The following is a 15,049-nucleotide window of genomic DNA, read 5'->3' on the forward strand; positions in this document are numbered from 1 at the left end:
ACAGATTTTTATACTGTCACAGATGCTGTTATACTGTCACTGATGCTGTTATACTATCACAGATACTGTCACAGACACTGGTATACTGTCACATATACTGTTATACTATCACAGATTATGTTATACTGTCACAGATACTGTTATACTGTCTCAGATACAGTCTCAGATACTGTTATACTGTTTCAGATACTGTTAAACTGTCTCAGATACTGTTAAACTGTCTCAGATACTGTCTCAGATAGTGTTATAATGTCTTACATACTGTTATATTGTCTCAGATACTTTCTAACATACTGTTATATTGTCAGGTACTGGTTTACTGTCTCAAAATGTGGTGTACTTTCAAAGATTCGGGTTTATTGTCTCAGATATGGATTTACTGTCTCAGATACTGGGGTGCTGTCAAAGATACTGCCTAAGATACCGTTACAGATACTAGTATACTGTCTGAGATTCTATCTCAGATATAGGTATACTGATAAGGCCCTTATCATATGAACATTTGACTACACAAATGGTCATTTAAAATGTGCAGCCACATTTTTCATATTACTGAGACCCATGGCTGTTTTCATGAATGAATAATGAATGTCATCCCTTAATAGGAACAAAGGCACAAAGGCTCACTGATATGAGCATTGTCCAGAACTATAGGGGATTTTGTGATGAGACTCTGTTGAGAGGACCAGGATAATCTCTTGTGTTTTTCCCAGACATATGTCTCCAATTAATGTACTCCCTTTGAAGTAAAACTCGGCAGTCTGGAAGCCCACCACTTTGGGAATTTAATTTCAGAGTCGACAACTAATTTGGTCTCCCTTGAAGTATGTTGGCATTAGAGATGTTTTTAATCATATTTTTTTAATCTGAAACTTAATGTCAGACACAACTTTGAAAAAACGAACTATTAAATAAATGGCTGAATAAAAATAAATAATTTTTCATTAATATTGTATCATCAGGTTTCAAACGTAATCCTGGCCAAGTGTTTTAGTTTTTGAGTAGATACGCTGCTGGCCTCTCCTCTGGCCTCTCCAACCTCATTTGATTCCCAAAAACAATTGCCCACATAACAAAGGTGCCCTGAAATGTGCCTGGGAGGAACCACTGCCTCACAGGCTGATGTTTAAGAAACTCTGCCCAGGTTAAAGAAACTCCTCCCATTCCTCTGCAGCATCAGTTTCAATAAGTAAGGTGTGAGCACGCTTGAGAAAACAGATTATAAACAAGTTGGTTAATTTTATTTAAAAGTGCATCATATACATTTTAGGCATTTAGCAGATGCTTGCTTTCTATTGAATTACACATTTTAGGTAAGTTCTATGTTCTATGTTTTTTTAAATCCACTTTGATCTAACAACCCTTTGGTTAGTAGTCAGGTGGCATATTCATTATGTTAACTACTGCCTGCCTGCTGCCTTTTGAAAACTAAAAGTAACTGTATTGCACATGGTAAAAGACAGGAGGGAAAATAGCACTTTGACATGTTTCAAGTTCAAATATCTAAATTGAGACTGAAATTGGAAGTGAGCAGATCTCTAAATCCACTGAAAAGCCAGCGCAAGAGAGAAAGATCTCAATCAAATGTAGAATGGAAGTATGCACAGCGCACACCAATAATTCAAACCTATTGTGAAGTATACAGGCATAGAGGGAAAGAAAGAGCATTTACCTCACTCATCCCCAATCCATATATCGTAACAAAGGTACATTTGATTGAAAGAAATCAGAAGTGCATAGGAATAGGGCTGTAAACACCAAAACACAGAAACGGATGTGGGGAGGTTACCCCCCTGCTGCTTTAGCGGAGCTTGTCATGTAGATGCACACATTTGGGCTTATTTACCTCGATCCTGCAGGCTGGCTCTCAGGCACGTCCCACTGCTGAAGGCACACTACCGTTGTCAGGCAACCCTGGATCAAAGACTGCTGCTGTGTGGCTCACACATTAGGGACTCAGGGCATGGAGAGGCAAGCTGCAGACCAAAGACAGATCAACTGTACCTCTGCTTCCTTTTTAACATTGCATTGTTCTGTGCTGTTTCTCTGCAAAAAAATGTAAGATGATTAGGGGAAATTCTTTCAACCATATTGAAGAGAGATAATTGGTATGTAATAGTACCAGATGTTTACTTGTCTTACAGTGACCCTGTGAGAGAAAATGGCTCAACAGAAATGTACTGCTGAACACAAAATCCATAGATTATGTATTAATGGGTAATAACAAATGATATTTAAGATTTGTCAATGTTCATAAACTGCTTGATGTAATAGTTGGAAAGTTAAACTTTCAAACCTGTGACTGACATTAATCCCATAAAATGTATGCGTTTTGTACAACAATTGATTGGTGTATCCAAATTTTCTTTCATTGTGACAGCAAATTTGTCTTTCACTGAATTATTTCACAAAGTTGTAGCAATCTATGGCTCAATTCTCTTTAAACATCCATTAACTTAGCTTATTATCAATGGAATTAATAGAGCCCAGTGAGCATTTATTATTATTATTAGTACCATTTTTAAATTATTAGTACCATCTTTAAAATAGTATTCTCTGTTTTTTATAAGAAGTGTATACATTAGGCCTACTTTATTAGGCACGGAAGAGAGAGAGTATTGAAAATGTGAAACAGAATGGTACAGAGGAGAAAGCCAGCAGAGGACATGGAAGAGTAGACCATAGTGTAACAGAGGACAGGAGAGAAAAAACATGGAGATAATGCAAGACGAATGAGGAGAGAGGAAGGGAGTAAAGAAGATATGGAGAGATTAGATGAAGAGGCAGGAATAGAAAGAAAGGTGAGAGGAAGAAAGGAAATAAGAGATGGAGCAAAAGGAGAAGGGCATCTAGCTACCTGCATGTGCCTCTCCCTCAACTGCCCACCCTGCCCCCTTAGTTTTTGGGGCACTGTCAAACTTCATGAATTAAGATCAGTGGTGCACAAAACCCCTAATAAATTGTAAAATGTCATGACTATGTGCTGTTACGCATGCAGGTACCCTGTATGTGCGTTTGTGTTTTTCCCCTCCTGCCATTTCCTCAGGTATCCTTTATGTTCCTTTTTGTGCTCGTTGGTGTTTCCCACCTGGCAGTCATGAGTGCATCGCCTGACTGCTGAGGTGGACCAATCAGTGGACACCCGTCCTAATTGATCCACCTATTTAATTTTTCCATTATCCAATCGCATCACACATCCCTGGTTTTAAAAACTCAGTCAGTTGGTTCTCCCAGAGAGAGACTCTTTTGCTTTACCCCACATGGACAGAGATACTCTTGAGATACAGACCCTTTTTGATAGACAGACACTTTGTTCATTCATACATACATCACTTAGTTTAGCACATACATCTCACTTTGTCCTGTTTCATGTGAGTATGTATTCCTGTGGTATTTTGTTTGGTGTTGTATACACAACCCGTAGGAACACTTTGTCTAAAAACAATAGTTAGAACTGAGCGGACTGTATTTATGTATTAGTTAGTAGTCAGCTAATTATTTCATTTCTTGGGTCCAGCTCAGCCCATTTTCCCTAACCCCTTTACCGTGTGTTTATAATAAACGTTTTATGTTTGACGGTAGCTTTGGTTGTCTGTGTCGTTTGTTCTCACTGTTCCTGTACACTACACCCCTTTCCATGAGTTTTATGTTATGGGTCTCTGTACCATCCACCCTAGACCACAGGGTTTGTAACATGTTCTTATCAAAGAATAACTGGTTATTTCAGCCTATGTAAATAATGGGATTTCAGATACAAAATCTGAGATTTTTCAAACAGACTTTTGGAGATTTGAGGTAGTGTTATTTTTCCTCAGATCCAAGTTATTTGCCACAAATATGAATATAGTAGGAGAATTACACTTTTTATGTTACTTTAAACCTAATTTCTAGCCAGTTTAAGCTGTTTTTCAGATTTGTTTTAAAATACATAAGCAAATTACTTCAATAGATTCTTTGAAACTGGCAGCTATCGTAAGCCGAAGTTTTTAAAAACTGTTTAAAGAACACTCAATTAAGTTCTATTGGCCCATCTAAATAATTCCGGGTGTAGAATAATCCAACACCAAGTTGCGAAATATTGAAAATCTTTCAAGTAATCTTTTAGATGTGTCATGCCACTGCTCTCCTTCTTTAGCCTACCTGTATGATAAAACAGAACCTTTTCTTACTATCCACAATATTACTTACTGTCATATCCATAGTTAGCTGACCTTTACATCTGGGAGAAAATGTGAATCAGTGTAATTGGTGCCAGTCTCCTCATTTATTCTGTTGAAAATAGCACAGTTTCAGCTTGTATCCTTAGGCAGATTTTATGGGAATTCTGGGTTTTCATTTACTTCTATTGTAATGCAGTTGTTGCATAATAACTGGCAACATTGTTTCATAATTTCATCTATGCACACTTTGTCTGTAAAATATTAACCAGAAGCACTTGCATCAAGTATCTGAAAAAGGCCCTTGTGCAGCAGAAGATGACATCTAAATCTAGTGTACAGTACATGAGTCAGTGCGATGCGTGATTCAATATTTCATATTTGGTGAAGCAATTGATTAATACTATCATTCACGCATATACAGTGCGCAGGTTGCTGTTTATTTTAAACATGAATACATAATTACAAAGAGAACTGCTTACAAAATGCACATAAAATCAAAAACACGTTGAAATGGTAAAAAGACAACAAAATTGTTAAACAGTCAAGTCATTTCTTACATTTCTTCACTACAGCAAACTAAGTTATTTTCAATATTGTGTACAATTGTCATATCGAAACCTTACCCATTGGTTCACTACAGGCATTGTGTCAAGGACACCACATCTTAGCAGGCTATGAGATCTACCTCCATAAACCACAGACAGTTGAATAATAAGGATTCTATACATTCCATTATGTTTATTTGATCTCTAACCCAATACATCGCAGTTTAATAAAATACAGTGCCTATAAAAAATATCTTTTGGCTAGTTGATCTTTTTTCCCCCTATACATCGCCATAAATAATTCAGTACATATATAAATAGATATTCTGTAGGCATACGTGGATTACAAATCTTCATACAAATCTTCATTTCATAATACATGTGATTATAAATGCAAAAAGCATATGGTCTGGAGAGTGACCCTGAAGTCTGGTTTAGACTGGGTGAAGGCTGTGTTGAGTAAGCCAGGTTAAACCAGACAGAACACCGGGGTCACCGCTGTTCATGCTCACCGGCGTTCAATTTGGTTTATCCAGCCTAGCATTGAGTTGCCTGCTGACTAGCAGCGCCAATGGGCCCTGTAGCCTCTGCTGCCGTGCCCAATGTCAGGGCCAGTCTCTAGCTCTGCTAGCATTCATTCTTGCTGCAGGTGGCCTGGCGCTCAATCTGCCACGTGCCCTCCTCATACGTGCAGTAACAAATTGTACACTCATCAATCTTCACCTCGCGGCCAGCTGGTATCACTTGTGTGTCAGCATAACAGTTTGGCCCTGGGAGAAAAAAGAGAATAAAACAAAACCAACAGTGTCAGTCAATCTCAATAATCTTATATGAAGTCAATCTAAGACAAAGCTTAGCAGGATTGAGTGGATGGAATAGCAAATGCACTAGGTATCGGTAAGAACACGGGAGAGGTAAGATGCAGACATCTATGCGAGGTATTCCACCCACTCCAGCAAAGAGCATCTGTTTTTCATGGGTCCAAAGCGTTATGTGGTAAATGTGAAAATATACCCTAATTAAATGCCCTTCATCAGATTTTAACATTATGAAAAGCAATGTTACTGATGCATAAATTAACTGAAACATTTTAAGTTGAGAGATTATACAAACAAAACCATCATAACATAATGAGTATGTTAGACATATGGTGCCCTCCACTAATATAGGAATTTTGGTAAATATGAGAAACATGTGCTGTGAAAACAATATCTTTGCTGTTTATACAAATGAACTTTCATCTAAAATATTCACACAGATCAAACTGAAGTAAAATTACTTTAAAATATAAATGTGGAATAAATATTTTTTCTCCAAAATGTGTGGCACCCCTAGAAATTAAGTAAAATCTAAGTACATTCCCATTCAATTTTACATTTTTGAAGTTTACCTGTGTGATTACAGTAGGAACACTTAAATGGTAAGCCAATTGACCAAGACCACAACCCTGGAGACCCAGACCAAGACCCAAACCCTGGAGACCTAGACAAAGACCCAAACCCTGGAGACCTAGACAAAGACCCAAACCCTGGAGATCCAGACCAAGACCCAAACCCTGGAGACACAGACCAAGACCAGAACCCTGGAGACCCAGACCAAAACCCAAACCCTGGAGACCTAGACAAAGACCCAAACCCAGGAGATCCAGACCAAGATTCAACCCTGGAGACCCAGACCAAGACCAGAACCCTGGAGACCCAGACCAAGACCCAAACCCTGGAGACCCAGACCAAGACCCAAACCCTGGAGACCAAGACCAGAACCCTGGAGACCAAGACCAGAACCCTGGAGACCTAGACCAAGACCCAAACCCTGGAGATCCAGACCAAGAACCCAACCCTGGTTCTTGGTCTGGTACCAAACCGTGGAGACCCAGACCATTAGCAAGACATATACCCTGGAGACCAAGACCCAGACCCAAACCCTGGAGAAGGATCTTAAGAGATTCTCTATGGAGGAATGGTCTCAGATCCCTTTGCCATGTGTTCTCAAACCTCATAACGCATATAGACAAATAAGAGCTGTTATCTTGGCTGTCACACAAAATGATAAATGAAGGGCTGCCAATAATTGTGGCACACAAAAATATTTGTTCTATGATTTTTTTTTTAACATTCAAATGTTTTACTTTAATTAAAGGTTAGATTTTTCTTTATATTTCAATGAAAGAGGATCAAGAGGATGAACAATAAAAAAAAAACATCACTGTCTGTTTTGTTCATATTTACCAAAGGTACCAAAGGTAAATATGAGTTGAGGGCACTGTAAACACTGATATTCAATAGGTAAATGCAGTTGTACCAAAAAGTTAAAACAACGTATAGTTACAGTGGGGAGAACAATTATTTGATACACTGCCTATTTTGCAGGTTTTCCCACTTACAAAACATGTAGAAGTCGGTAATTTCTATCATAGGTACTCTTCAACTGTGAATGACGGAATCTAAAACAAAAATCCAGAAAATCACATTGTATGTTTTTTAAGTAATTCATATGCATTTTATTGCATGACATAAATATTTGATACATCAGAAAAGCAGAACTTAATATTTGGTACAGAAACCTTTGTTTGCAATTACAGAGATCATACGTTTCCTGTAGTTCTTGACCAGGTTTGCACACACTGCAGCAGTGATTTTGGCCCACTCCTCCATACAGACCTTCTCCAGATCATTCAGGTTTCGGGGCTGTCGCTGGGCAATACGGACTTTCAGCTCCCTCCAAAGATTTTCTATTGGGTTCAGGTCTGGAGACTGACTAGGCCACTCCAGGACCTTGAGATGCTTCTTACGGAGCCACTCCTTAGTTGCCCTGGCTGTGTGTTTCGGGTCGTTGTCATGCTGGAAGACCCAGCCACGACCCATCTTCAATGCTCTTACTGAGGGAAGGAAGTTGCTGGCCAAGATCTCGTGATACATGGCCCCATCCATCCTCCCCTCAATACGGTGCAGTCATCCTGTCCCCTTTACAGAAAAGCATCCCCAAAGAATTATGTTTCCACCTCCATGCTTCACGGTTGGGATGGTGTTCTTGGGGTTGTACTCATTCTTCTTCTTCCTCCAAACACGGTGAGTGGAGTGTAGACCGAAAAGCTCTATTTTTGTCACATCAGACCATATGACCTTCTCCCATTCCTCCTCTGGATCATCCAGATGGTCATTGGCAAACTTCAGACGGGCCTGGACATTTTAATCCATGATGGCGTAGTGTGTTACTAATGGTTTTCTTTGAGACTGTGGTCCCAGCATTCAGGTTAATGACCAGGTCTTGCCGTGTAGTTCTGGGCTGATCCCTCACCTTCCTCAAGATCATTGATGCCCCACGAGGTGAGATCTTGCATGGAGCCCCAGACCAAGGGAGATTCACAGTCATCTTGAACTTCTTCCATTTTCTAATAATTGCGCCAACAGTTGTTGCCTTCTCACCAAGCTGCTTGCCTATTGTCCTGTAGCCCATCCCAGCCTTGTGCAGGTCTACAATTTTTTCCTTACACAATTTTATCCTACAATGTCCTTACACAGCTCTCTGGTCTTGGCCATTGTGGAGAGGTTGGAGTCTGTTTGATTGAGTGTGTGGACAGGTGCAGTTAATACAGGTAATGAGTGGAGAACAGGAGGGCTTCTTAAAGAAAAACTAACAGGTCTGTGAGAGACGGAATTCTTACTGGTTGGTAGGTGATCAAATACTTATGTCATGCAATAAAATGCAAATTAATTATAAAAAAAATCGTACAATGTGATTTTCTGGATTTTTGTTTTAGATTCCGTCTCTCACAGTTGAAGAGTACCTATGATAAAAATGACAGACTTCTACATGCTTTGTAATTAGGAAAACCTGCAAAATAGGCAGTGTATCAAATACTTGTTCTCCTCACTGTACATGTAACCTACAATATAACCTACCTAGTTGTTTCCTAAAGTGAAACAGTGGCTATTGTCTAAACAAAATCCCATCTGTCTTCCACAACTGGGTAAAAAGATATTCACATAAATCAATCCTTATCGCTCATGCCACATGTACCCCCACAAACCCACACAAAGGGCAGTAGTCACAACATGGCATATATGGCTCTTGGGAATTCCTATTTATTTATATATTACATTACTATTTTTATCCTCTATTAAACCAGAGAGATCACATTGAAACTGTAGACCTTTTTCATGTGAGCCCTTGACAATAAAGTTATAAAACTAAAATAAAACAAACAATGGAAGGGTGCAAAGTCCACAGGAGAGTTTAAAGATCAGGTTTTTAAAGATGTAGAATTTACATTCAGCAGCCCTCCAAACTGTGATTTAAAATCAACAATCAGAGTAAAGTATCTACTTTCTGGTCATTCTGCAACATTTTCCAAGATGATGGGGCAGGAAATCCTAAAGTGCTCCTACCAGACTCTTGGGAACATGATATAAATAACTGTTTTGAGATCTCAGACGGTAATGGGCTGGAGGAACGCCATCCTGGTAATAAGATTCTGCAGCCACTAATAAATTGTGAGTTTATCAGCTGAAACAAAAGGAATCTTCACCGGACAGAAGAACTGAGGAAAAGCTTGCTTGTGCATCAATCAACAGTTTGTTGAGGCTGTCAAAATGTCAGTGCTCATGCATAACTCTTCAGATGAAGACAGATGAAACCCTCCTTGAATAACAACTCAACACATCTCCCAGTCTTCTTTCACAAGAGGGCAATAGTAATGACATTTTGTAGGCATTAATGAAGGCTAACTCAGCCTTGGATCACTTTTCAATAAGCCTTAGAAGTGATTTTTTATTATTTTTTTAAACAGTAAAACCTCTGTGGTAAACACAGTTCTAGGAGACCTTTCCTAGCCACTGAAATTCAACACTAATATAGTTTGCTCCTTGGGGTTTAAGGCCGGGTGTTTCTGTAAAAGCACTGTGACAGCTACTGTTGTAAAAAGGGCTTTATAAATAAATGTGATTGATTGATTGGTCTAGGAGAACTGGTCTTGAGGAGTAGGGCAGACCTGGTTTACAATGTACATATACAGTTGTGCTCAAACGTTTGCATACACTTGGAGAATTGGTAATATATGTAATCAGCAGGCAAAACACATTTTATTTCTTATGGGATTCACATTCAACTGTAGGTCATAACAGAATGGCACAATCATAAAACAAAACATGGCAACAAAGAAAAAAAAAAACTGACCCCTGTACAAAAGTCTGCATACCCTTAGTTCTTAATACTGTGTATTGCCCCATTTAGCAGCAATGACAGCGTGGAGTCTTTGGTAATAGTAGTCTATGAGGCCCCGAATTCTTGCAAGTGTTATTGCTGCCCATTCATCTTGGCAGAATGCCTCCAGGTCATACAAAGTCTTTGGTCGTCTTGCATGAACCGCTTTGTTTGAGATCTCCCCAGAATGTCTCGATGATATAAAGGTCAGGAGACTGTGATGGCCACTCCAGAACCTTCACTTTTTTCTGCTGTAACCACTGGAGGGTCAACTTGGCCTTGTGCTTATGGTCATTGTCGTGCTGGAAAGTCCAAGAGCGTCCCATGCACAGCTTTCATGCAGAAGAATGCAAATTGTCTGCCAGTATCTTCTGATAACATGCTGCATTCATCTTGCCATTAATTTTCACAAGACGTGTCAAGGTGTTGTCAGACATATTGTAACCAGCTTTTTTGTTGCATTGGCACAGTAAAGCCTTCTTTCTTTGTATCCCGAACAATTCTTCTGGCAGTTTTGGCTGAAATCTTTCTTGGTCTACCTGACCTTGGCTTGGTATCAAGATGTCCCCGAAATAACCACTTCTTAACAAGTGATTGAACAGTACTGACTGGCATTTGCAAGGCTTTGGATATTGTTTTATATGCTTTCCATCTTTATACACTCACCTAAAGGATTATTAGGAACACCTGTTCAATATCTCATTAATGCAATTATCTAATCAACCAATCACATGGCAGTTGCTTCAATGCATTTAGGGGTGTGGTCCTGGTCAAGACAATCTCCTGAACTCCAAACTGAATGTCAGAATGGGAAAGAAAGGTGATTTAAGCAATTTTGAGCGTGGCATGGTTTTTGGTGCCAGACGGGCCGGTCTGAGTATTTCACAATCTGCTCAGTTACTGGGATTTTCACGCACAACCATTTCTAGGGTTTACAAAAAATGGTGTGAAAAGGGAAAAACATCCAGTATGCGGCAGTCCTGTGGGCAAAAATGGATTGATGCTAGAGGTCAGAGGAGAATGGGCCGACTGATTCAAGCTGATAGAAGAGCAACTTTGACTGAAATAACCACACGTTACAACAGAGGTATGCAGCAAAGCATTTGTGAAGCCACAACACGCACAACCTTGAGGCGGATGGGCTACAACAGCAGAAGACCCAACCGGGTACCACTCATCTCCACTACAAATAGGAAAAAGACGCTACAATTTGCACAAGCTCACCAAAATTGGACAGTTGAAGACTGGAAGAATGTTGTCTGGTCTGATGAGTCTCGATTTCTGTTGAGACATTCAGATGGTAGAGTCAGAATTTGGTGTAAACAGAATGAGAACATGGATCCATCATGCCTTGTTACCACTGTGCAGGCTGGTGGTGGTGGTGTAATGGTGTGGGGGATGTTTTCTTGGCACACTTTAGGCCCCTTAGTGCCAATTGGGCATTGTTTAAATGCCACGGCCTACCTGAGCATTGTTTCTGACCATGTCCATCCCTTTATGACCACCATGGACCCATGATAATGCACCATGTCACAAACCTCAAATCATTTCAAATTGGTTTCTTGAACATGACAATGAGTTCACTGTACTGAAATGGCCCCCACAGTCACCAGATCTCAACCCAATAGAGCATCTTTGGGATGTGGTAGAACGGGAGCTTCGTGCCCTGGATGTGCATCCCACAAATCTCCATCAACTGCAAGATGCTATCCTATCAATATGGGCCAACATTTCAAAAGAATGCTTTCAGCACCTTGTTGAATCAATGCCATATAGAATTAAGGCAGTTCTGAAGGCGAAAGGGGGTCAAACACAGTATTAGTATGGTGTTCCTAATAATCCTTTAGGTGAGTGTATAGTTCCATTGTTATGCAGGTCTTTTGACAGTTATTTTCTGCTCCCCATGGCTCAATATCTAACCTATTTAGTGCATCCACATCCGCATCCGCACAACTGAATATAGAGGATAATGTTTGTCAGCCTGTGTAACTTTTTGTAAATTGTGAATTTCTAACACTAACCCATTTATGTAATTAAAACCAGCAAAATGCTAGATGTGCTAAGATCTCTTTTGAGATCTAGCTAATAATATTGTTGCAGTCTAGACTTCATTTCATTTGAGCTGATAAGCCAATGCTTTATATTTTCTATACATTCTCCACAATAGGAATGTCCAAGTGACCCAAAGGATGAACATTTCAACTCAAGGACAGTTCATCAAAACTGTTCACGAGACACACTTATTAATGAATGAGCAGTCATATACTTGTATGTTTGACATGACGAAGAGGTAGACTTCACCCCAAGACAAAGCAGGAGACATTTTATTATGGAATCAAGACTTGAGCGACAACCTGTCATCCATTGGCGCACGGAATGATTAGCATATCAGTCATTACTGTTAATTTATGCAACCATTCTGTGCCTCTGCTTACTCATTGCTGCTACCCTTTCTTACTGCTTAGCACTTGAACACCCACCTTTTAGTCACCATGGCTTCATTAGCACAACATTTCTCTCCCCTGTGACAGTAGGCAGTGTTTTTCATCCAAACACATTATTAAATGGGCCACAAAATAAAATTGTCTCATCCACCATTAATAACCTCAGGCATTGGACGATATCAGAATACACAAATGGACAGTACAAAATGTGCCTGTGCAATATGCGGGTACTGAACAATGGCACCAAGCAGGGGGAATGAGTGTGAAAGACCATTAGCACATTTTCCTCAACACTAGTGGTGGTATATGAGAGATAGTGAAAAATCAAGGACACATCCTTATAATGTAATTCATATAATGTAATATTAATGTTCCACCATACTGGCTCTGAGAGCTGAGCTAAGGGAAAAAGCAGAATGGAGAAAAATCACTTCCCTGTAATGCTGTTCTTTAGTATGTATGCATTATGAATGCTGCAAAATGCTGTGGCTTTGTGAAAATGGTAAGTGAAAGTGTTTGGTTAGGAGAGGCCTTTTGGAGCAGTGATTTGTCTATGGTATGAATCATTTACTTCCCAACATGTTGCACAAGACTGGTTGTGCAGTCTTGAATATATGATGCCATTATTATTCTGGAACAGTCTGTCGCCATTCTTGTTTATCTCACAAGCTGTCATTATCTGAGTTTACGTGGCTTTCCTACACCAATCCATTATATAATCACACACTTTCAAATATGAGCTAAATCAAAAATGCCTGAAATAAATATCATTTTTCTATTGGTCTTGCAAATTAACTGATTTGTGCATTCTGCAGACTTACCCTAATAAAGTCTGCTGGGAGCATAATTGAAATAAAATGAGCGAAGTGTTGCACCGTTGAATAATAATGGACATCTGGGTATTTGCATTTAATGAGTAGGAGCAGTATTGTCGATCATGCAATCCATTTCTTTCCTCCATAATCGAGAGTGGTCAAGTGCCGCCTCGAAGCGGAAATCAATGCGCTCTAATATATCCAAAACCACTGTGTCTGTGTCTCCTACCCCAACCGCTTAAAAATGCTCTTGAATATATTTTCACATAATCTCAAAAACCTTTTCAATTAATATTTTCACCCATACCTCCCTCATTTTAAATGAGAGAGTTTCGTTCCCCTTGGCGACCAGGCTTCTTATGTTTTGCTGTTTGAAGTGGTTCAGCTCCAGTTCGACTGTTTATCATAACCTCCTCAGATTCGTGTCACTTCAATGTCTGAGCTGTCCAAAATACTACATTCCTTAAAACATTGTGATGGTCTTCACCAGTTAAGGTCCGGGAGGGTCTACCAGTAGCACAACTGAGGCATTAAGGATAGACTGGTTGAAATTCAAGTGAACTACTGTCTTCTTGGAGGCAGCACAAAACATATAGTATAGGCAAAGCTGAAGTACCTTATCGTACTTATAATGCATTGTGTTGTCAGGTGTAATTGAATGTGTGTACAAAATATGCTATGTTTTTTTAGGCTTCCTGCCTAAATACAATAGACTGCATCTGCTGTCAACTGTATTGTTACATAATCTTCTATATAGTAAACATATGTGAAATGAAATGTTAGGTGATGATTGCATCTTAACGATAGATTACCATAGTTAAATGAACAGGTAAAAACCTGGTATGAACTTGTTTTAATTTAAAAAATGTGCCATGCCACAGATGTTCTTTGATATTCATGAACAACTGCCTGGGGTCGATGTTAGCGATACTTCTCACTTTCATCTCTCCCCTTGGCTCTTCCTAAAGTGTCTCTTTGCAGAGAGCGTGAAAAACACATCTGAGACAAGGTGCTCTTGCTGCCAAACACGAAATGATTTTGCATGCCGAAAAAGCCAAACGGTCTCTGCATAAAATATTAAGATATCAATCTCCCCAAATTTAAATACATTATACTAATTAAATGTGTGTGAAATGAGATAAAACTGCATTAATGACACCAAAGTGGTCTTTGACTTGTTGAACAACCTACTTCTATATCTCAGATTTCCTTTTAAAATCATAATGAATATATTAAATCGATTTATACATAGGGAAGGGCAATAAGGGTTTATCCATGACCACCATCTATTTTGCAAGGCTTCCATCCTGTTGGCAGCATGAAGGCCATTAGCAATGAGTGGTGGTGCTTTGATGTCATACTTCAGACGCATGGAGCTCTCAGGAGGCTGAAGCAGCTGTGTTCCTCTTAAACAACATCTGCATGTGAGCTTGACACTCTTCCGATACAGTGAGAAAATATCTGTCAAAATGATTGGAGTATGGGGAAGTTGTCTAATATTGGTAGATTTACACTGAGGTGGAATACATCACTTACTTTAAGCAAGAAAGTACTGTACGCAGGATGTAAAAGGTTCATTATCTAACAGCAAATTGACACCCACAAAACCTACTGTAAGAAGTGGAAATTAGGTGGAAGGAAATGGATCATGAAGGGAAGTGAATGAGCTCAACCAAATGTGTGCTCATGAATTACCATGTTTTGACTGGGGATCATAAACATGAGGCTAAACTGTTCAATGTCCAGGACAGAGTAGTACATTGAGATCAGATTCAGGACGCTACCTACTGGCACAGCAACACCTTCCTGGATTCCCATAATTGCTGCATCACTGAAAACCCATACATTCAACTGGTAAGAACAGTGAAATGTTTTTGTACTTT

At 39.4% G+C, this 15,049-nt stretch overlaps 1 protein-coding gene across 2 annotated transcripts in view; it reads right to left on the reverse strand.

Moving 5' to 3' along the window:
- Positions 1–4,576: 4,576 nt before the first annotated feature.
- Positions 4,577–15,049, reverse strand: part of vwc2 (von Willebrand factor C domain containing 2) — a 40,119-nt gene continuing 29,646 nt past the window's right edge. For both annotated transcript variants that reach the window (XM_010898082.3, XM_034292598.1), the window contains exon 4: positions 4,577–5,475. In XM_010898082.3, coding sequence (XP_010896384.1) covers positions 5,333–5,475 — 143 coding nt within the window. In that variant the 3' untranslated portion in view covers positions 4,577–5,332. The remainder of the gene's footprint in view (positions 5,476–15,049) is intronic.

The sequence above is a fragment of the Esox lucius genome, chromosome 6 (assembly GCF_011004845.1).
Source record: "Esox lucius isolate fEsoLuc1 chromosome 6, fEsoLuc1.pri, whole genome shotgun sequence".
Taxonomy (NCBI): Eukaryota; Metazoa; Chordata; class Actinopteri; order Esociformes; family Esocidae; genus Esox; species Esox lucius.